A 24,221-nucleotide genomic window follows, 5' to 3' on the forward strand; every position below is an offset into this window, starting at 1 on the left:
TGTCAAAACCAGGTTTTGCCCCTGCATCATGTGTGAGAAATCCTTAGATGAAAATAGCACATTTTTAGCACTAGAACTTGTTTACCCAGAATATTTTGCCTTTTAGGTAAAGGAGATTAAAATATTTTTGCTCTGTCTACTCCCACTGTAGCAGTCTGGTATTATTTTACTGCTGACTTCAGTGGGAGGAAAACAAGAGTAATGTTGAAAATCCCATCCTACCTCTTCAAGACAGATAAGGGTGTTATCACTGCTTTCCGTTTCCAGAACTGATTTTCACCGCTGTGAAACGCTATGTTCTTGGAATCCCTTTATTTTCCAATTTCTTAGTTGGTTTGCATATTTGAGGATGCACTGGACCATTCTGGCAAGCAATAGTGGGATGGCTTAGATATCAACATATGCCCTTAGGCGAACATCTTGGTTTGCCTTCTACTGAGCCTGAGGCTTCTTTTGGGCTGAGATCCTTTGGGAAGAGTCCCCAGCCAGGACAGCACCTGAGCGCTCCTGCAGCTTGGAGACAGTGAGCCCAACCCTAGGCGTGCCTACTCAGAAGTAACTCCCATAATAGTCAATGGGGCTTACTCCCAGGAAAGTGAGGACAGGATTGCAGCCAGTGCCCCTCCACGGAACCCCTGCCACCTTCCAGTCCACGGTAGTGCCCTGCCCCGCAGCAATCCAAGGCATCAAATGTAGGGATCCCCCCCCTTTCTTGGCAAAGCATCCCTGCTGCTTGCTCAAGTTCCAGCACAACGCCCCTACCTGGAGAGGGAGACCCTCTGCAGAGGGGCGCGCGTGCCCTGCTGAGCGCGGGGGCGCGTAACGGCGCAGACCGGGGCGCCCTCCCACGGCCAGGAGGAGGCACCTTCTTCTCGGGGCTGGCCAGCTAGGCGGGCGGCTTGGCTTCCCGTGCGCTGGCTCCTCCCCGCCTCGGCAGCTCTGCCGTCGTGCGCTCCCCGAGGTGTCGGCTGTGCGCTCGCCCGGGCTGGGCTGGGCTGGGCTTGGATGGAGCCGGCGGCGCGCCTGGGCAGCGGATCCCTGCTGCTCCTGGGTGAGGACCGGGTGGAGGGCACAGGCAGGCGGGGACTCCCTCCTGCCGGGGGATGCTGCTGCGGGTGGACGGGGGCTGGTCTAGTCCTGCGCGGAGGAGCCACCTGTCTGGGCGAGGGGCTGGAGAAGCCAAGGACCATTTCCAGGGCTGGCACCACCCCCGCTTTGGGCAGGGCTCCTGGGCCCTTAATGGCTTCATGCCAGGCAGGATTTCAACAGGTGCAGGGTGGTTCCCCTGTGCAGTGATGGGAGAGCTGCACCTGTGGAGTTCCTCCCTGTTGTAAAGCTGTTGAAGGCACCCAGAAACGTGCCCCCAAAGTCCCTGGCAACTCCATTCTTCCGCCTCGCTCCTTTGACTCCTGATGTTGCCAGCTTTACCCCCTTTCCCCTGCTCCTGAGCCCTGAACACCAGCAGGGAGACATTTCCTCCTGCCATGCAGGTGCAGCGCTCTGAAAATCATCCCTGGGTGAAGTTCTGCTTGCCAGAAGAAAAGGGGCAGCAAGCATCTTCTGCGAGCATCAGGCGTGTTGGGTGAGGAAGCTGCATTTGTGGGGTGGGTCTCCTGGGAAGGCACATTCTTTACTTCAGCCAAGTCCTGTGGAATAGGATGAGCGGATTCTGGGTTTGTGAGGTCTGCTTTGTGTTTTCTAGAGCCCCCCAAGTCCACTAACTGGAGCCACATGCAAACTAGTGGGGAGGGGGAGACAACACCAGATGCAAAATGGTAGCTTGGGAGTGGAGGTAAATGTCTATGGCACCTCATGGGTTAATGTGAGCAGCTATGGTAGATTTATTTATTTTTTGATTCTTTTGCAATTTTCAGGCAGAGCAAGTTGCATCAATATTCTTAAACATAAAGTCTCATTTTACAGCTGAGGAACACTGAGGCCGAGAGATGTATAATTTGCCTATGGACCAGTCTGCTAAGGATTCATAGGATTGCAATGTTTCTGCTGTTGTTAGACCTTTGGGAGACAGAAACTCTTGATGATCTATTGCAAATGGTTGGCAACCTTCAGTCTCGAAAGACTATGGTATAAGCTTACAGCACCCGGTATTCCAAGGTGGTCTCCCATCCAAGTACTAACCAGGCCTGACCCTGCTTAGCTTCCGAGATCAGATGACATCGGGCATGTGCAGGGTAACAGTTGCTGCAAGTCTCCCAGAGATCTGCCAATAGTTCTACCAGCCCTCAGTGCAGAAGGGCTGCTAAAACTGAAAAGAAGGGTAAAGTATGGTTGACCAGAGGTCACCCCTTCCTCCTCAGGGCACAGTCAATACTTTATTTCTCAAGAAATAGAATTGATTCTAGGATTTATCTGTCTGCTAGGAGACTGCAGCTTAATCCTATATGAATGGGAATAGGCCATATTCACCCAATGGTAAGGAGGAAAACACTCTATGCATGTTCAGATGCATTTTAAAATTAGGTCACTGCGGAGCTCAGCCTCTTACAGACTCCAGTGCTGAACCCTGGCACAAATTAAACCGTTGTATGGGGGATAAAGGAATTGTTTTATGGGGAGGGGGAAAAGTAACTGCAGAAATGGTTGCTGTGTCAAGCTATGCCAGTCCATTGGCGTATGCAGCCTGTGCCAGGGCACTGTCAGGGAAGAGAAGCGAGTCTATATTTAGCTCTATGTTTATTTTAAGGTGCTTGAGATCTGTTCACTAGCAGTACTGTAACAGGCAAACTGAACCCCAAGGTGCTGGGTGTAATATCCCCCGTAATGAAAGTGGTTTATAAAGTTTTCAATTGAGACTACTGTCAGATACGTAAATTTAATTTCTTTGCTGTAATATTTTCCATTAACATATCCAGTCAGTCAAAAAAAGACTTGGGTAACTGACCAGTCTAGTATTTTAATATATATTTATTACATGTTTACCCTGTTGCGTTGCTATTTCTATTTCATGATAGAACTTAAGGTGGCATTTACAGGGTTTCCAGGCTGCCTGTGTCATGTGCCCTCAGGACGTGCTCTGAGACTGAAAGTTCAAGCATTAACTTTATTAGAACAGAACAAGTTAGATATTTATGCTAATTGAATTGATTTTTTTTAATGTTGTGAATCAATTAAACTTATAAAAATGCTTATCTAATGCATATCTAATGCTGCAGCCCCATTTGCAATACTGTATACAGTCCTGGCTGCCCCAGCTCAAAAAGGAAATTGTAAAAAGAGAGATGATGCAGACAGGGGTAACCACTGTGTTCAGGGAGAATTTGATCACCTTCTCTGTGAGGAAGGGCTGGGGTGTTGGGGAGCGCTTTCAGCTGAAAAAAGTGGAGAGGGCATGATTGCAATTTGTGGGGGACACTCAAATCCATCTGCCGACTGACCTCGACTGCTGCGGCCCCCCTGCTCTTTGATTTGGAAAAGGAAGAAGGGGATGAAGTGGAAGAGGAAGTATGGAGGAAAGGAGAGTGGTGGGGACAGAATCTAGCCCACCATTCTCCTCCTCTGCACTTCCTCTTTCACTCTGTCCTTCTCTGCTTTTTCCAGTCCAGGAAGTGGAAAGAGCAGAGGGTGGCACATCACCAGGTAAAGGGGGCAGCATTAGGCATGCCATCAAGAACCAGGAAGACTTGGGCCAGCCCCATGTGGGGTGGAGAAAGTAGAGAGAAGTTTCTCTCCCTCTCCCAGTGTACTAGAATTTAGATCATCAAATGAAACCAAAAGGATGTATAGACAGGCCACAAAAAGGACTTCTTCCCAGAGTACCTAATTTATTAATGGAACTTGGCATCACACAGCATGATAACTCATTGATGGCCACTAGAGGGGGAACAGCAGTTGGCTTCACACCTTGCTTGCGGGCTTCCCCAAAAGGCCTCTGGTTGGCAAGGGCAGACCAAGCTTGAGGTGACTATTGTGGCTCACTTTGAGTGGTGAGCTGGAGGGAGCTGCAAAAAGTGTTTTTGAAATGTATTTCACCCCAAGTCTGCTGCCGCCTCCCTGCAACCTCCCACGGACAGAGCTGCTCTGATGTGCTTCCCACTTGCTAAAAGCAAGCAGAACAGCAATTAGAAGGCAGTGAACCTGCCTCCTTTAAACAAAACAGGAATTGTGGGGTGCACTCCCAGATTCCTAGGAGTGTGTCAGGTACATACAAGCTACATCCCACACTTCCTGTTTGATTAAAGTGTCCTTGAAGAAGGAGCATAAGAACAGAACATAAGAACATAAGAACTGCCCCACTGGATCAGGCCATAGGCCCATCTAGTCCAGCTTCCTGTATCCCACAGCGGCCCACCAAATGCCCCAGGGAGCACACCAGATAACAAGAGACCTCATCCTGGTGCCCTCCCTTGCATCTGGCATTCTGACATAACCCATTTCTAAAATCAGGAGGTTGCACATACACATCATGGCTTGTACCCTGTAATGGATTTTTCCTCCAGAAACTTGTCCAATTCCCTTTTAAAGGCGTCCAGGCCAGTCGCCATCACCACATCCTGTGGCAAAGAGTTCCACAGACCAACCACACGCTGAGTAAAGAAATATTTTCTTTTGTCTGTTCTAACTCTCCCAACACTCAATTTTAGTGGATGTCCCCTGGTTCTGGTGTTATGTGAGATTGTAAAGAGCATCTCCCTATCCACTCTGTCCATCCCCTGCATAATTTTGTATGTCTCAATCATGTCCCCCCTCAGGCGTCTCTTTTCTAGGCTGAAGAGGCCCAAACGCCGTAGCCTTTCCTCATAAGGAAGGTGCCCCAGCCCCGTAATCATCTTAGTCGCTCTCTTTTGCACCTTTTCCATTTCCACTATGTCTTTTTTGAGATGCAGCGACCAGAACTGGACACAATACTCCAGGTGTGGCCTTACCATAGATTTGTACAACGGCATTATAATATTAGCCGTTTTGTTGTCAATACCTTTCCTAATGATCCCAAGCATAGAATTGGCCTTCTTCACTGCCGCCGCACATTGGGTCGACACTTTCATCGACCTGTCCACCACCACCCCAAGATCTCTCTCCTGATCTGTCACAGACGGCTCAGAACCCATCAGCCTATATCTAAAGTTTTGATTTTTTTGCCCCAATGTGCATGACTTTACACTTACTGACATTGAAGCGCATCTGCCATTTTGTTGCCCATTCTGCCAGTCTGGAGAGATCCTTCTGGAGCTCCTCACAATCACTTCTGGTCTTCACCACTTGGAAAAGTTTGGTGTTGTCTGCAAACTTTGCAACCTCAACTTTGCTCAACCCTGTCTCCAGGTCATTTATGAAGAGGTTGAAAAGCACCGGTCCCAGGACAGATCCTTGGGGCACCCCGCTTTTCACTTCTCTCCATTGTGAAAATTGCCCATTGACACCCACTCTCTGTTTCCTGGCCTTCAACCAGTTCTCAATCCATGAGAGGACCTGTCTAAGGAGAAATGTAGGAGGACAGGAGGCAGGCTCAGTGCCCTCCGGAAAGGGGGGGCAAGGGGCGCATATGGTAGAGGTGGCATTGTGTGGTGGATCACCTTTGGCTGCCCCTGCTGGTTGGCCACTGTGTGGAGTGGGTTTCGGACTAGGGGGTGCATGTGGTTTGATCCAGCATGCTCTTCAGTGTTGATAAGCTGCTTTGTTTCCCCTGACTACTGAAGGGCAGGATTAAGTAGCTGCATTTCTACAATTGTTAACAAAGTGCATCATCATGAATTTAAAAAGATACACTGAGACCTTCCCTATAGAATTTTTGGCTTCATGGAATGTTTGACTATGTTCAAAGAAGAGGCAGTCAATTTGACAGGTTGCTTGACCAGCATGCTAAAACTTATGCTAATCATTAATGTTATAACTTTAAGTAGACATTGGTTTGTGTTCAGGTACATACCAAATAAAATTACAGTAGCATTTCTCTTTTGGAAGTGTTATGGCTTTACCTGACAGTCAGTTACCTGACAGTCAGCTGATACCTGAATTTCAGCTTTTCTCAAAGTTATACCAATACATAAAACAACCTACTGCTATCTCAGAGCAGAACAAAAAAATTACTAATGCTGTTCAGCTTCTACAGCAGTTGTTTCCCAGTATCTGTTTAGTCTAGAAATCAGTGCCACTTTATAATCTACAATGGTGTAATTATCCCAGGATGATTACAAAAAAATTAGCCCACATTGCCACATACCTGTCCATCTTGTCTTGGCTGGCATTCTCATATTTGATACATATCTATTTAGAAAGACTGCAAACCAGTTTAATGGGATGTGATCTTGTTACATTGGCATATTACAAAATTGGAGCCTGTTCCAGTTTTGTGACATTTACATTGGGATGTTGCCAGTAATGAAACTGGCTTACTTTTTTTTCTGGAAGTCTTGGAATGTTATTACCCCAGTATTTGAAGCTTAGGGATGAAACGTTTTGCCGCTACAATTCCACACTTCATGGCTTGCTCTGTGTTTCCTTACTGGATGTACCCACCTGCTTTGCCAGAAATAAAGTGCCATTATGATCTTGCGTATTCTTTGTTGTAAACTCTCGACATCATATAGTTCCTTAAAAATACACTGTAATTCAGCAGGCAAAAATTGATGTGAATGTGAGTGTTAAAGTTTAATTGGTAGATTAATAATATCTTTGCAAAAGTTGTTTCTTGCCATAAAGAGCCCAATCCTGAGCTCAGTGCGTGTGTGGCTAGGTTTACCTCCAGGCCAGCGCCCATTCTAGCCCAGTGCTGGGCTAGTGCTGGGCAGGTGCCTGTCCTCCGCTGCTCAGTGGTCGCACGGACCGCCGAGCCACAGCACGGTAAGTTGGGGCGGGGAGGAGGCATTCCGGGGAGGGGAGAGGCAGGCGGAGGGCGAAGAGAGAGCGGGGAGGAGGCGTGACGGGGAGGCGGGGAGAGGGTGGGTGGGAGGCATGCCAGGGGAGGGAGCGAGGAGGCAGAGAGGCGGGTCCATTGGAGCTCCACTCCACCGGATCCTGTCTGTTTGTGTAGGGCTCGGTGCTTCTCCGGGGAGAATGGAGCGGCTCCAAGCTTCACCTCAAGAGGTGGCGCAAGTCCAAGGAGACCCCATAGGGGCCAGCGCAGGTTAGGATTGGCCCCTATGTCTGTGAACTGTTTTGTGAACTTTTTGTTGAAAAGCGGTATATAAATAACAATGCTGCTGTTGTTGTTATAATAATGCTTGGGGTGCGGGGCTGCGGCGGCACAAAAAATGGCCGCTGCCACATCCTGCACACTCTGGGCAGATGCCGGTGGCTCCTCGGGCGAAGGGTAAACAGGTAAACTTCCCCTGGGTAAACTGAGTAGCCCTGCAATGGGGCTACTCGATTCACCACCGACCTTTTGGAATCAAAGCCTCCATGTCGGGCAGTGAGCCCAAAATGAAGGCTCAGGATCCCACCTCCCTCCCTCCCTACTCCCTCCCCCTGGCATTCCTCCTCCCAGCCCTCTCCCCACCTCTCCCCTCCCCAGAATGCCTCCTCCCAGCCTCCCCCCATGCCCCCACTTATTTTTACGTTGTTCGGCGACCCGTACAACCACTGAGCAGTGGAGCTTGACTACCACTGGCGCTCGTCCAGCGTTAGGGCCCGCAAACATGCCTTATGGCACGTTTGCAACAGTGCATGCCAGGGGTAAGCAGGCGCGCACTGTTCTAGATTGGGCCCTAACTTGCTTCATTGTTTTCAGTGGGTCTTGGTCTAGGTTCATTTTCTTTGGATGCAACCCCAAATCTTTAATTAATTAAGGTTCTGTTCATAATGCCATTTTTTAAAGCATGCAAAATGTTGATGGGTGTTTATGTTGTTTTGTGGGATGTTATAGTACTGTTGCTGCTCATTTAATCTGTCATTCATAACTTTTAAATGTGGAAACATACTCCTGTTATAAATGATGACATCAGAAATGGTACAGTTGCCCTAAAACTAGCTCATGATATAAGATTTCTTCCAGTTTATCTCATCCTAAGCTAGACGTAAACAAATACATGAAAATTCTTTATTTTGTGCCTGCTATGCTTGGTTAAAAAAAATGATTATGACTTGAGTAAAGAAGTCCCCCAACTTGAATAATGCTTACTTTTGTTTTCTCTTTCTCCCTTTTCCTCCCACCCACTCCACACTGACTTCAACTGAAGGTCTTGCCATTTTCAACTATGTGACTGGAAATGGAAACACAACAGGTGAAGATGAAGCCAAGAGGCAGTTGTGCACTTACCCCAGTGGAAATTGTACAGGTAATTTGTGATTATAGTAAAAATGTACATACCCTTTTACAAAACTGACAATTGCAAATTACAGTTAAATGTTTAATTATTAAACTTCATTTTAAAATTCTTTTGTTACATCTAGCTGATCCTTGAAGGAAAAAAATTGATAAGACTTATGTGGTGTTACTGTCATGTTTTGTTGTCCAACAATGAAAAACTTTTTGTTCCATAAGGCACTTGTGTTTGCAGTTTCTGGTTAATTGGCCATACCTTTTGATAGACTACAGATATTCCAATGAGGTTTTTTCATTGCATTCTGCATTAAATTACCTTTCCAATGATATATAACATGCTGGTATTATTTGTACATACCAAGATTTTCACAATTTTGGCCACTAGTGTCAAGCTCAGGTTGTTGCCCCCCTAAAGCTTGTTACCTGGTGCAACTGCTACCCCTTGCACCCCCTTAGCTACTACACTGTTCCTTCTACATACATTCCTAAACCTTTGATAACCCAATCCCCACAATTAAGCAGCTGAAAGTCAGGGGAGAAGGGGCTGCAACATGCATGTTGAAGGTGCTAATGGTGGGCGTGGTTCAGGTCCCCCTCCACATATTGCTTATACTTGTAGGGGCAAATTCTTCTGAATAGAACTATTATGTATGGCTTAGTATTCCCCTGATAGCTTCAAATAGTGGCTGCTAGTATAAAAGCAAAACCAATTTCCATGCAACATGCCACCAGCTTAAATTTCTATCTAAAGATTTCCCAGATGGCCAGGTGTGGTGTTGAGATTAAAAAACTGATGGCCTTTGTGAAACCGTGTCTGCTGCATCCTTTTGGAAATGTACAGTTTAAGAGAGCCCCTCTGTTGAGAACATAATCTGCCAAGGTTCTGGAAGTGCATTCTTAACGAAGTGTCATTTAGTACTCAGTCTAGTAACCCTATCTGCACAGCTAATTATTCTTTTGTAACAGCATTAACTTTTAACCCTCACAATGAGAGATCCTAGAATAGGCAAGAGCTACGGTAAGTTCTCTGTTTTGTTGTGTTGCTGGATTTCTGAAGGGTCTGGTGCAAAGTATGCTGCCCTTTGGAGTTCAGTTTTCAGTCATTGTAGCTTTCATGAATAATAGATGTAGCTGGCATTTTATGTGTGTGTAGCACAAATCGGACGTAGAGAACATAGAGTCAGCCCATCTATAAGGCTGACTGAGACTTTCACCTTAGGCAGAAGACTGGGGAGGCGTACATTTCCATCTGCCCACTGCTCCTCCTCCTGCTCCCTGAATTTTCCCTGAGTGGAAAAGGAGAATTTTTGACAATAATGGTTATATTAAACATGTTTGTAAAACTGGACTGGACAATTAAAAACATTAAAAGGGGCTTGTGTTTCACCAAGTAAAAACAAAACGCTATTGAATATATCAATATATATTGAGCCAGGATAGTGTAGTGGTTCGAAAGTTGGACTTAGATCTAGAACAGAGGTCTCTAAACTTTTTGGCCAGAGGGCCACATGAAATATCTGGCGCAGGAGGGCACCAGGATGAGGTCTCTTGTTATCTGGTGTGCTCCCTGGGGCATTTGGTGGGCCGCTGTGAGATACAGGAAGCTGGACTAGATGGGCCTATGGCCTGAACCAGTGGGGCTGTTCTTATGTTCTTAAATATCTGGCGCAGTGTTGAGGGCTGGAAAAAAAATTTAAATATAAAATTTAAATAAATGAATGAATGGGCTAATTCACTCAGCCTCTCCGGCCCTCAGAACATCCTCCAGATGCAACCAGAGCACAGCTCTGGTCATGTTCAGTTGAGTGGGCCAGAGGCTTTCAGGGGACAAGAGGCTGCAGGCCGGATAGAGGCTCGCTGCGGGCCGCATCTGGCCCCTGGGCCAGGGTTTGGAGACCCCTGATCTAGAAGATCCCGATTCAGATCCCTACTCAGCCATGAAGCTTCCTGGGTGATGTTGGGCCAGTCAGTCTCCCTCATCCTCACATACCTGACAGGGTTGTTTTAAGGCCAAAAGAAGGGGAAGAGCTATGAACATGACCCTGAGCTCCTTTCTTGTTGTGACACCCTGCATGTGAAATAGCCTCCCCAGGAAGGCTCACCTGGTGCTGAGCCTGACATCTTCTGCGCAGTAGATGAAGAATTTTTCATTTGTCCAGGCCTTGCAGGCTCCTACTTTTCTAGTCTTTTATGCTGTTTTCATGTTGTTAGTTAGGCTGCAATCCTAACCACACTTTCCTGAGAGTAAGCCCCATTGAACAAAATAGGACTTACTTCTGAGTAGATCTGGTTAGGATTGTGCCCTTAGTTATATTGCTGGTGCTGACTTAACTTTTATGATTGTAATTAAGGGTCCAATCCTATTCGATTTTCCAGTGCCCATGCAGCTGTGCCAGTGGGGCATGCACTGCATCCTGTGGTGGGGAGGCAGTCACAGAGGCCTCCTCAAGGTATGGGAACATTTGCTCCCTTACCTCGGAGTTGCATTGTGGCTGCACTGGTGCTGGAAATTTGGATAGGATTGGGCCCTAAGCCATTTCTTAATCCAGATCAGTATTTAGAACATTCTGGGTTAATCACAGACTAATAGTGCATTCTAAGACTTAGAATAAAGTGAAAGGGCTTGTTGGATCCTAAAAGAATGGACCACAGTCTGTCTGTGACTATCTTCAGTTAAAGAAGTTCAGCATTAAACGCTGCCTTTTGTTAAAACCATTCTGTGTTCCTCATCTTACTGTATTTTTAAGAGTTCCTTGTGCTTGCTAACCTTAACCATGACTAAGGCCAGTGTTTGTGTATGATGTTGAGGGGCTAGGATGCCCTGCCCATTTCTGATCTCTAGTTAAGTGACTATATTTCATCTGCACCAGCCCTCTTGCACTTGATACTGATACAAAGCATTGATGTCTGCTCACCTTGGGGGTGGATGGACACTGGCTGGAGAGTATGGCGAGTTTCAAATATTTCTGCTTTTATGGGTCATAACCATCAGCTTAAATTGTGCATGGGAGGCATGTGCTGGAAAGCACTGGAAGGCAGGGCAAGTCCTAGAAGGCCCTCCTGGGAGGGGACTTGCTTTATCCTGCACCACTGCAGGATCTGAATAAGGTTTCTAAAAGGAACCTATGTAATCTGCATTACTGTACCAAGCTTTTCAGATGATAGAGGCCAGAACTGCAGTGAACTGAGTGCTGTTCCTCTGCATTGCTGTGGCCTCACTTGTGGACTCCATGTAGTCTTGAACCACATATAATGGAGGTAATAGGGATTGTTCCTACATCTCAAATTTTCCTGTCAGTCTCATGACAGCATGGGAAGCTTGATAGCTAGAGGAACATGAACAATTACTCTAACTCAGCGATTTTCAACCATTGTGCCACAGCACATTGGTGTGTGAATTATATTCACAGCACAGGTGTGCTGTGGGAATTTGTGGGAGGGTCAGTTATTAGTAGGGCCACTAAGTGATGTGAACCCTGCACCTGCAGTGCGGTGTGCCAAAAACTGATGGTGTCCCTTGACAGTTTTAATGCCTTGTCAGTATGCTGCAAGATGAAAAAGGCTGAACATCCCTGCTCTAGCTGATGCAGTTTTCAAGAGCATTTGACTGGAAACCAAAGAGAATTGTCTGAAATGATTGGGGGCCCAATCCTATCCAATTTCCAGCCCTGGTGCAAAACTACAATGCAGCCCCATGGTAAGGGAACAAATGTTCCCATACCTTAAGGAGGCCTCTGTGACTGCTGCCCCACTACAAGATGCAGTGCACGCTCCATTAGCACAATTGCGCTGGCACTGGAAAATTGGATAGGATTGGGCCCTCGGTTATTTCTCCAGCTACTGCTTGCCGAGCACAGCTATTGAGCTGGACTTTGTCTTTCCCATCTTTCTTTGACAGGTCTACTACTGTGTAGGCCTCAAAATCTCATCAGGCCTTTAAGTCAGTCACATTTCTATCTTTAAGTAGGCTAAAAGATGGGAATTCTGTTCCTTCTGCGACTGAGGTGGGTGGTCATTGCCCCCCCTGCCTTTCTATCAAGAATTTTGGTGGCTTCAAAATCCTGCCATGAATCCCATGATACAGCAAACCTTTAAGGATGTCTGGTGTCATCAAACAACAACACTGAGCAAGCCATTTAAAATACCAGATCAACAGAGATACAGCAAGAGTCACTTGGACTGTGTATTGGAACATAGTTGCCTTTGTGGTAGAACACGTATATTTTTTTCTTTTTTAATTTCTAGATGGCACCACAGGATCAAGGAGAGGGGGGCATTTTTCAAAGTGCCCTGAGGAGTACAAGCACTACTGTGTCAAGGGAAGATGTCGCTATGTGGTGGAAGAAAAGACTCCAGCATGTGTGTATGTGGAAGCACTGAAAAAAGATGTCTCATTTACCAGGGCTACATTCTGGCATGACCACCTCTCTGGAAAAATTTGGCTAATGGCATGTTTCTGAACTGCATCTGTTCTTCCACAGTGACTCTTTCAACTCTTGGACTTACTCCAGAGTGTGAAAGGGTTTCTGAAAAGCATTGAGCAGCTTTTCCAACTGAAATTTGAGAGCATTTGCATTTTGAATTTATTTCAAGGTTGCGCCTATATCAAAGTTGTCTTTAATGTCAATGAATGAAAAGAACTTGTCACATCAGTTGTTTGTCATCCGTCCATCCGTCCCCCTGCCCTCTGATTGTTCCTGAGATGGAGATATGGAGATACCTCAGGTTCATAAATTCCCTCCTTCCCTCAGATCCTGGAGAGTGTAAGGATTGAACAGCAGAAGATTCTGTGTTCCAGTAAATGATCTAAATCTTCACCATCACCTCCCTTTCCCACCCTGTGATTAGAGGTATAAGGTAGGGAGCATCCAAGCCCAAAGCTTAGTCCTAATTTCACCCAGGGTTCAATCCTGGGAGCCAATTAACAAGTGAACAGCATTTAAAAGCTAGTTGAAGCTCCCTGCCTTTCCAGGTAAATACTGTAGATTAGGATTGCCAACCTTGCTGGGTTGGCCTGGAGTCTTCAGGAATTGTCACTTGGAGAGTGATGCTTGCCAAAAGGAATCCTAGACTTTTTAATGGGTGTCCAGGAATTTTCAACATTACATCATATTGGGGGGGAAAAAAATGATCTCCAGCATCAGTCAGAACCCTAAAATTACAGGAGGAGGGGAATGTGATTCGAATAGGAACTAGAAGGGGGGCCCAAATATTTAAGCTCCCTTTGTTGGAGTTTTGGGCCTTTTGTACTGGCCTCCCAACACTATTGATAAAGGTGTAAAAAAAAAAAAAATCAAGAGACAAACACGCAGTCTTTGTAATATGTAGTTTGACCCTCAGTGAAAGCACTGCTTTTTCAGAGGGAGTGTGGCTGTGGTGCTAATTGAGAACCCAATCCTGGGCTTGTCACACTGTCTAACCACCGTTGCACACTGTCACAAACATGCCATAAGGCACATTTGCAGGCCCTATTGCTGGGCGAGCATTGGTGGTAACCCAGCGCTGGCTGGTGCCAGACTACTGTCAGGTGGGCACCCGACCTCTGCCACTCGGTGGTCACATGGACCACCAAGCAGCGAAGAGGTTAGTGGGGGCGTGGGGGGAGGTGGGGAGGAGGTGTTCTGGGGAGGGGGGAGGCAATTGGAGGGTGGGTGGAGAGCGGGGAGAGAGCGTTATGGTGAGGCGGGAGGTGGGAAGAAAGCAGGGGGAGACGTGCCGGGGGGAAGGGTGCGGGGAGAGAGGGAAGTGGGACCAGTGGAGCAACGCTGCACCAGATCCAAAACCTTGGAGGCATTTGATTCACCACCAACCTTTTCGTTGGCCCATTGCAGGGCTACTCTCTTTACTTAGGAGAAGGGGATGAAAGCGCGGCTGCCCGAAGTGCGGTGGCATGTGGCGGCAGCCATTTTCAGTGCCACCGCAGCCACACGCTCTGAGCAGCTCAGGTTTGGGCTGTGAGTCTACCTGTCACCTGACTGGTAGTTGGTGTTTCTTGGAATTTTTCTTTTCTGCTGATTTATTGCTTTTTAGTTATTTTTTTAAAATCTGTTTTTATTGTTTCTGTTTAAAGTATTGTTAGTGACAAAGAAGATATTGATGTTTTTACATAAATAAAAATTGTTAGAGGTTTTCTGTTAGATAAGCAATGACAGGTGAGCTTCCCTAAGGATAACTTGCTACTGACCTTCCCCTAAATCACTCAGCTTCAGGAGAGTGGTGTTGTGTTAAAAGGGGGAAAAAGCCATTAAAATGCTCAAATAATTTACAACTTTTTCACATGCAATAATATTAGAAAATCAAAGTGCAATATAGATACAAATTCAGACAAATCAATAAAACAACTAAACCGGCGGAACCAAACTAATGACCCAAACCTAACCAACTTTCCAGTGCCAATGCAGCCCTTGCAGCCAAATGTTCCCTTACCTTGAGGAGGCCTCTGTGACTGCCCTCCTCCAGAATGCAGTGTGTGCCCTGTTGGCAAGGCTACATCAGCTAGATACAGCCCATCCAATGGGGTGACCATAAAAAGAAAATAGATGGTTCAATTTGCTGTCTAAGGATCTGCATAAGGAACATTATCTGGCAGAACTCATTAGGTGATGAGTTTCACTTCTGAAGTTGTGATGTCATCATGGAAAAGGGCCCGCTCTTCACATGGAGAGACTTACAGCACAATCTTATGCCCATCGATTCAGGATCATATCCCACTGAGCGCAATGGGATATTGCGCTCAGATACATGCATATAGGATTGCAGCCTTAAGCTCTTACAGCAGTGGAACACCAAGCTGAGCAATATGAAGTGGGTAACAGGATTGTAAATTTGGCACTTCTGACCATCTGCCTCTTGGTAAGGTATCTGCCTGGGATAGAAGGAAGCCAGCAGTCACAGACATTAGTGCTAAAAAGAAGGAAATAGTTCTCCAATGCATTTTGTGTATCTTTTTTCATTTCTGCTATCTTTCCTTTACAGCTGTGAGAGAGGTTACACTGGCACAAGATGTGAGAGGCTGGACCTGTTTTATTTGAGAGGAGATCAAAGTCAAATTGTGGTGGTATCTTTGGTAGCAGTTATGGTGATGCTTATCATCCTGATCGTATGTATATGTACCGGTACTCAGTAAGTATGCCTGTGCGAAAGTTTTGGGTCCCTCTGGGGAAAAAGGTGGGATAAAAATATATCTAGCATGGATATTAAGCCATTTCTGCCCAACATTGCATATACGCAATAGGGACCAAATGTGTACATCTGTGGACCAGGCAAAAAAGGGTTAAGCTAACAGGCCTGTAATGTCTAGGATTAAAAAATTGGTGTTACATGGTCACTTTCTAATTTTCTGATATGGAGGCTGATTTCAGGGAAAATAAAAGAAAAATATCGTTTTCTTTGAAAATAATTCTACATTTTAGTTCTTAAAGAATGCCATCTGGAGCAAATGACTTGTTAATTTTATTTTTATTTTGTCAATAAACCCTAGCATTTTGGGTTTTGTCACCTATATTTGACTCAGATCTTCAGATGCCCTCTCTCAAAAATCAGTGTCAGCACGGGTATTTCTTCTCCAATATGTGGTTCTCCTATCACTCCTCTGCAATCTAATGCTCCAGCCAGGCTCCTGGACAGCCTCCTGTACTTCTGACATGCTTAAAGTTTGTGTTTGTGTTTGCTTGTTTTTTGATTACATACATACATAAGACCTTTATTGGCATAGATAATGGAAAAACGAAACAACAACCAAACATTAAACATTCAGAACACACATACAATAAAATAAAGCACTCGTAATCATCCAATACCCCCTCCCCCCATTCACCATAATATGAATAATAATAATAATAATAATAATGTTTTTTGATTATTGGTTTTAATATTTTAGTAACATATTTCTCAAATTCTTCTTTTGTTTTGTTTGTTTGAATTTTGTTTCTTTTGTTTGAATTACTTTTGTTTTTTGTTTGTTTCTTTTGTTTGAATTACTGACGTCTGTTTGGCCTCAGTTTGTATTCACTTTTGTTCTCATTTGGGCAGGACTTACATTTTCTGCAGGAAGCCACCTGCCTTCCTAACCTCTGCTTGTTAACCACACCAGTGTTCCTTTGGACTTGCTAGTACCTTTCAAAACTGCTTTCAGCACTTTTCTAAATCTGTGGTGTACATTGTAATTGACCTTCTGCTGTGGTGGTTTTAAATTACCTCCAGTCATGACCCCCTTGACTCCCCCTTCCAATTAAAAAAAAAAAATCCCTTAAGTTTTGAGGGTTCCTCTTTGCAATCAAATGTGACCTTGCTGAACTTTCCACTGAATATATGTTTGAACAGATAACTTTCCTCTTGCATTTGAACAGGTTATATCGTGGTCACTGTTCCTAATCAATTTGATAATGCCAACATCTTGCACCCAGTCGTTGGTACCATTCAGGATGAAGTCTAGGGTTTCCTCCCTTCTTATTAGTTTCATGACTGACTGTCCAAATGCACAGTCATTTTAAGTATCTAGAAATGTGTCTTTGTCAGGACCAGAAACTATATTTATCCAGTTAGTATGAGAGTAGTTGAAGTAATCTATAATGACAGCACTTTCTCATCTAGTTGTCTCACTGGCTTTGTTTTCCATCTCATGGTTGCCCTCAGCATTTTGGCCAGGGCCACAGTTGTATGGAGCCACTACTAAATTCCTTCTGGGGCCTGGTATTACCACGCACAATTATTCAGTGAAGGAGTTTGTTCTTCTTGTTAGACTTCAAACCCTCCTTGATATGCAAAGCAACAACCATTCCCAATACACCCTTCCCTCCTGTGGAATTTGTATCTAGGGATAACCTCTCTCTCTCTCTCTCTCTCTCTCTCTCTCTCTCTCTCTCTCTCTCTCTCTCTCTCTCTCTGCCTTGTTCTGCCATTCCTTTCTGTCCATTTTTCTCCAAAAGAGGCTAAGGTGCTGCTAATGTGACCCATCATAGGTCAAATTGTTACTCTGTTGAGCTATAACCCACCAGCTGAAGACCGCTGTCATTGATAATAACTTTTGTATCTTGCCTAGTTGAAAATCTTTCTTCTTCAGTATAATGAGCAAAATTATTCTCTAGAACAGCGATTTTCAACCTTTTTAATCTCATGACACACTGACAAGGCACTAAAATTGTCAAGGCACACCATCAGGTTTTTGACAATGCACAAGGCACACCATGCTGCCAGTGGGGGGGCATGCATCCCCAGTGGCCCTACTAATAAATGACCTTCCCTCAAATTCCTGTGGCACACCTGTGGACCACTCACGGCACACCAGTGTGCCATGGCACACTGGTTGAAAATGGCTACTCTAGAAATTGGGGAGAGGTTATTCAATATGCTGAGTTATTCTTGTGAACTGCTTGAGTAAACCCCTTTTTAAAAGGGGTTACATAAGTTTTAAAAATAAATATGAATAGTTTCAATCTTGTTGAAAGTCTTGCAAGCTCACTTAAAGGTATCCAGGTATTTCTATGTATCCAGGTATTTCTATGTAAAGGTATTTCTATGTATCCAGAATGCATTGTGTGATTTGCATCTTGTGTGTGCTCAGAATGCACTGCAACACAAAATTCTGGGGCTATCATTTGTGAGTGGGAACTTGCAGAATGGAATGGTAGGTTCATGAAATGAACAGGCAGTCATGCGACTTAATTGAAAAGACTTGTCTCTGAAGCAGGGCTGCACTGGGCAAGATTATTTAGGGTTGATAGAAACCAGTCGTTTGTAAGGCATGGTATGTGTTGGTCAGATTCATTTCTTTGTAAATCAGTACTTAATCACAGCTGCCTTTTGTAACTTGTTTTTCCAGTTATTGTCGAAAGAGACGTAGGAAAAGGAAAGAAGAAGAAATGGGAACATTTGATAAGAGGCTGCCTGTTAAAACTGAGGATATCCTAGAGACAAACATTGCATGAAGGTGAAGGAGCCTCTGGACCTGGTACATGTCTTTGAGACTGAGGACAGAATTGTAGGACTAGCTGTTCTATTTATTTTTCTTTCAAATCAATGGAGTTCAGATTCATCATTTTTTCCCCTAAGGGTGAACTTGTTTAATGTTCTGTGCCACTGGTTCCTAAACTGTGCACCACAACACCTGAGGCAGCATGGTGAATTCACGAGAGCACTACAGGATGTTCTCTGTTGCCTCTTCTTCCAGGCTTCCTGGGTGTGAAGGAAATCAGACCACACTCCTTTATGGCCGGGTAATCTTTTTATTACCCTCAGGGTGATCAAGTAGCCATAAACCCTTATGGTCACTGAGCACCCGCAGATCTCTCCAAGACCGATTGCCAAATAGCTCCTAAACCGCAGAGCTTCCACTCCTGATAGCCAGGATAAATTTGGGGAACCCTCCGCTTGAGTCGTACTCCAGCTTACACCCCCTTGGGCTCAGCTTGACAAAAGGAGTAGACTCCCGTACAGGGTCTCCAGGGTCCACCCCGATCACACTGGATTGCCTCCCACAACCAGTCCCTGTGCCCTCTTCCAATCCCAATAATCCAGTCAGTTGTAATAAGTAGGATTTATTGAATAAAGGTTTAAAGCAGGGTTATACAGACAGCACTGCATACGTCTAAAATTTAGAAATTTAGGCAAAGAGTACAGCAATACAATACAACACTCAGTCTAATAAAACAATAACAACTACCTCCTAACTCTATCACTCACCAAAGTCTTAGCATTTCAAAATCCGATCTAGCCCATCTTGCTGCAGTCAAGTTGGGGTCACTCCTGCCAAGGTGGTCAAGGATCTCAGGCCCAGTCAGTCAGAGCATAAGCTTCCCTCCCTCACCTTTATAGGTCTCCTGACCCATCCACCAATCAGAACTCGGTGCCAGCCGAACATTCTAGGGGTGAACGTGCCACAAGCCTCCTTACTCATGGTGGAATCCCCCCTCCCATCCCGAGACACTCACAGCTGAACCCTGTTGTAAATCAAGCTGGCCTTGGAGCCCACTTGGTAGTTTGGTATGATATCAGAGGGCCCTGTGAAGCGACCTCCTCCACAGTTCTACCAGGCTTGGTATGCACTAATTAAAGTTAGATACAGCTGGGGTCTGACACTGGGGCCTACCAGCATGGCTACAAGCAGATCTTTCTTTATTCAGATGTTACCTGGTCCTTGATTTCCCTTTTTTGTCACACTGGGAAGATCCAAGACAGTAGTGTCCAACTTCCCAGCATTCTTGGGCACCACCATCTTGGATTGGCCTAAGATAGTGGCACCTGGGACAGCCAGGAAGGCCACTGCAAAAGAAGGGCACCATGGTAAGTTTGGAAACCACTGTTCTATGGGCTCACTCCATCCTGGCAGAATACACTTTTCTAAAAGTAGCATGGCTGTGGTGATGCACAGTTTCTGCATGTCTCAGGACATTCGTTGTACCGGGCCAATAACCACTATGGTGCTAATAGTACCTTGTAGCGAATAAGAACATAAGAACAGCCCCACTGGATCAGGCCATAGGCCCATCTAGTCCAGCTTCCTGTATCTCACAGCGGCCCACCAAATGCCCCAGGGAGCACACCAGATAACAAGAGACCTCATCCTGGTGCTCTCCCCTACATCTGGCATTCTGACTTAACCCATTCCTAAAATCAGGAGGTTGCACATACACATCATGGCTTGTACCCCATAATGGATTTTTCCTCCAGAAACTCGTCCAATCCCCTTTTAAAGGCGTCTAGGCTAGACGCCAGCACCACATCCTGTGGCAAGGAGTTCCACAGACCGACCACGCGCTGAGTAAAGAAATATTTTCTTTTGTCTGTCCTAACCCGCCCAACACTCAATTTTAGTGAATGTCCCCTGGTTCTGGTATTATGTGAGAGTGTAAAGAGCATCTCCCTATCAACTCTGTCCATCCCCTGCATAATTTTGTATGTCTCAATCATGTCCCCCCTCAAGCGTCTCTTTTCTAGGCTGAAGAGGCCCAAACGCCGTAGCCTTTCCTCATAAGGAAGGTGCCCCAGCCCAGTAATCATCTTAGTCGCTCTCTTTTGCACCTTTTCCATTTCCACTATGTCTTTCTTGAGATGCGGCGACCAGAACTGGACACAATACTCCAGGTGTGGCCTTACCATCGATTTGTACAACGGCATTATAATACTAACCGTTTTGTTCTCAATACCCTTCCTAATGATCCCAAGCATAGAATTGGCCTTCTTCACTGCCACCGCACATTGGGTCGACACTTTCATCGACCTGTCCACCACCACCCCAAGATCTCTCTCCTGATCTGTCACAGACAGCTCAGAACCCATCAGCCTATATCTAAAGTTTTGATTTTTTGCCCCAATGTGCATGACTTTACACTTACTGACATTGAAGCGCATCTGCCATTTTGCTGCCCATTCTGCCAGTCTGGAGAGATCCTTCTGGAGCTCCTCACAATCACTTCTGGTCTTTACCACTCGGAAAAGTTTGGTGTCGTCTGCAAACTTAGCCACTTCACTGCTCAACCCTGTCTCCAGGTCATTTATGAAGAGGTTGAAAAGCACCGGTCCCAGGACAGATCCTTGGGGCACACCGCTTTTCACCTCTCTCCATTGTGAAAATTGCCCATTGACAGTCTCTGCTTCCTGGCCTCCAACCAGTTCTCAATCCACGAGAGGACCTGTCCTCTAATTCCCTGACTGTGGAGTTTTTTCAGTAGCCTTTGGTGAGGGACCGTGTCAAACGCCTTCTGAAAGTCCAGATATATAATGTCCACGGGTTCTCCCGCATCCACATGCCTGTTGACCTTTTCAAAGAATTCTATAAGGTTCGTGAGGCAAGACTTACCCTTACAGAAGCCATGCTGACTCTCCCTCAGCAAGGCCTGTTCGTCTATGTGTTTTGAGATCCTATCTTTGATGAGGCATTCCACCATCTTACCCAGTATGGATGTTAGGCTGACCGGCCTATAGTTTCCCGGGTCCCCCCTCTTTCCCTTTTTAAAAATAGGCGTGACATTTGCTATCCTCCAATCTTCTGGCACTGTGGCCGTTTTGAGGGACAAGTTGCATACCTTAGTCAAGAGATCTGCAACTTCATTCTTCAATTCCTTAATAACCCTTGGGTGTATGCCATCAGGGCCCGGTGACTTATTGATCTTTAATTTATCAATGAGGTCTGAAACATCTTCTCTTTTAACCTCTATCTGACTTAACTCCTCGGTTAGGAGGGGCCGTTCGGGTAGCGGTATCTGCCCGAGGTCTTCTGCCGTGAAGACAGATGCAAAGAACTCATTTAATTTCTCTGCCATCTCTAAGTCTCCTTTTATCTCCCCTTTCCCTCCCTCACCATCCAGAGGGCCAACCGCTTCTCTGGCGGGTTTCCTGCTTCTAACATATTTGAAGAAGCTTTTATTATTCCCCTTAATGTTGCTGGCCATGCGTTCCTCATAGTCTCGCTTGGCCTCCCCTATCACCTTCTTACATTTCTTTTGCCACAGTTTATGTTCCTTTTTATTCTCTTCATTAGGGCAAGACTTCCATTTACGGAAGGAAGCTTCCTTGCCCTTCACAGCCTCTCTAACTTGGCTGGTTAGCCATGCGGGCACTCTCCTGGATTTAGTGGAACCCTTCTTTCTTTGCGGTATACACCTCTGCTGGGCCTCTATTACTGTTGTTTTAAGCAGCCTCCATGCATTCTGGAGAGACTGGACTCTTTTTACCCTCCCTTTCAACCTCCTTCTAACCAGCCTCCTCATTTGAGGGAAGTCCGCCCGTCGGAAGTCAAGGGTTTTTGTTAGAGATTTGCCTGGTATTCTTCCCCCAACGTGCACGTCAAAACGGATCGCAGCATGATCACTGTTCCCCAATGGCTCAGTAACGTTTACATCTCTAACCAGGTCCTGCGTACCGCACAAAATTAAATCCAGAGTCACCTGTCCTCTGGTGGGCTCCGTGACTAGCTGATCTAAGCCACAGTCATTCAGCACGTCAAGAAATCTGGTTTCCTTATCGTGACCAGAACACAAATTGACCCAGTCAATATGAGGATAATTGAAGTCCCCCATGATTACAACCCTGTCCTTCCTTGTCACCTCCCTGATCTGTTTCCTCATTTCAAGGTCCCCATCAGATTTCTGGTCTGGAGGACGATAGCACGCCCCCAGTATTACATCGCTGCACAAGCCTGGTAATTTAACCCACAGAGATTCTACGGTGGAGTCGGACCCACCTTCAATCTCTACTTTGCTGGATTCTATCCCTTCCTTAACATAAAGGGCCACCCCACCTCCAACACGCCCCTGCCTGTCCCTCCTGTAGAGTTTATAGCCCGGGATTGCGGTATCCCACTGATTCTCCGCATTCCACCAGGTTTCCGTTATGCCCACTATGTCAATATTTTCCCTTGTCACCAGACATTCCAGTTCTCCCACCTTTGCTCGTAGACTTCGGGCATTCGCATAAAAGCATTTATACACGGAATGCCCCAGGATGGGCTGCTTATTCGCTCCTTTGTCCCCGCATCCTCTCATTGTGCCAAACCGTCTATCACATCCCATCTCCCTAACTTTCCCAATTTCTTCTCCTACCCTGCCTTTGTCTTGTTGTTCTCTAACCTCCCCATCCTCATCCCATAGGGATGAGGAGTCCCGAACCGGATGCCCCTCGGCTCCTGTCGGCCTTCCCCCAGGGATCAGTTTAAAAGCTGCTCTGCCACCTTTTTAATGTTATGCGCCAGCAGTCTGGTTCCATTCTGGTTCAAATGGAGCCCGTCCCTCTTGTACAGGCCCCGCTTGTCCCAAAACATTCCCCAGTGCCTAACGAATCTAAACCCCTCCTCCCTACACCACCGTCTCATCCACGCATTGAGACCCCTGATCTCCGCCTGCCTAGCTGGCCCTGCGCGTGGAACAGGTAGCACTTCAGAGAACGCTACCTTTGAGGTCCTGGCTTTCAGCTTCCTGCCTAAAAGCCTAAATTTGGCCTCCAGGACCTCCTAGCTACACTTGCCCACATCGTTGGTGCCGACATGCACCACAGCCGCTACCTCTCCCCCAGCACTGTCTACTTTGATACTTTGTGGGGACCAGATTGCAATTATTTAACATCTCATCTAGTTTGACCCTTGCCTCACAACTCACTTATGGCTTTTTTTTCATTACAGGCTGGGAAAAAAGTGATCACTCTGAGCCCAGTGTGCATAAGACCTTAGAATGCTACTTTGGCACTCTTCCTACCTTTTTAATAAATGGATTTTTTAAGAGCCAGTTGGTGTTTTGCTTCACTTTGCATCAAGATCTCTATTCCTTGTTTTGAAAATCAACCTATATGATCCTAGTCTCTTTAAATGTATTTATTTTGATTCTACATCAAAGGAAGACATGGTGACCTTTGGTTGATACCAGAAAATGTTTGACCATTTGATCAATATAATAAGGAAATAAAACAAGAAAAGTCTGGATAGTCTGAGCACAGAGTTCCAATTATGTTGTTATTGCATTGGCTGTGGGATAACTCCATGCATGCTGCTCTAAGTTCCTTGTTGGAAAGCTTCAATTCAAGTTTAATGAAGAATAAATAAGATGCAATCCTATGCACACTTAGCTGGAGTCAGTCTTTACTCACAACACTGAGATTTGCATCTGAGTAAACAAGCAAAGGATTGGACTAAACCAGGGGTTCTTATACTGGTGGGTCGTGACCCACAAGCCTAGGAAGTCCTGTCTCTGCCCCCTTAAGGAGCAGGGAGGGGCAAAGGCAGCGACTTGATCCCCAGGATTGTGCTGCTACCAGGGACAAGGGGTGTTGTTTACACTTACCTAAAGCCAGTGCCAGCCTCTGGTGGATCTGGGGAGCTCTGCGGAGCTCTCTGCAGGGCTCCCCAAGCTTCCAAATATCTTGATGATAAAAACGTACTTCTAGTTTTCTATCACAATACCAGAAGTGGATTCTGATCACTATTTTGAGACATTTGGAGGCTTGGGGAGCTCTGCAGAGGACTCCACAGGGCTCCCTGCACCCCCCAGAGACCAGAGCTGGCTTTAGGTAAGTGTAA

General features: G+C 45.8%; 1 protein-coding gene and 1 pseudogene across 1 annotated transcript; one reads left to right on the top strand and one right to left on the bottom strand.

Annotated features, from left to right (window-relative positions):
- The first annotated feature begins 1,549 nt into the window (after positions 1–1,549).
- BTC (betacellulin) lies at positions 1,550–23,433 on the top strand. The gene is made up of 7 exons (XM_066628608.1): positions 1,550–1,582; positions 6,989–7,081; positions 8,133–8,231; positions 12,464–12,581; positions 15,194–15,340; positions 18,039–18,167; positions 23,331–23,433. The coding sequence occupies exons 2-6, from the start codon at positions 7,012–7,014 to the stop codon at positions 18,142–18,144; spliced, it is 540 nt and encodes a 179-aa protein (XP_066484705.1). The 5' UTR covers positions 1,550–1,582; positions 6,989–7,011; the 3' UTR covers positions 18,145–18,167; positions 23,331–23,433.
- On the bottom strand, positions 2,091–2,210 carry LOC136654757 (5S ribosomal RNA; annotated as a pseudogene).
- Positions 23,434–24,221: the final 788 nt, after the last annotated feature.

The sequence above is a fragment of the Tiliqua scincoides genome, chromosome 5 (genome assembly GCF_035046505.1).
Source record: "Tiliqua scincoides isolate rTilSci1 chromosome 5, rTilSci1.hap2, whole genome shotgun sequence".
Taxonomy (NCBI): domain Eukaryota; kingdom Metazoa; phylum Chordata; class Lepidosauria; order Squamata; family Scincidae; genus Tiliqua; species Tiliqua scincoides.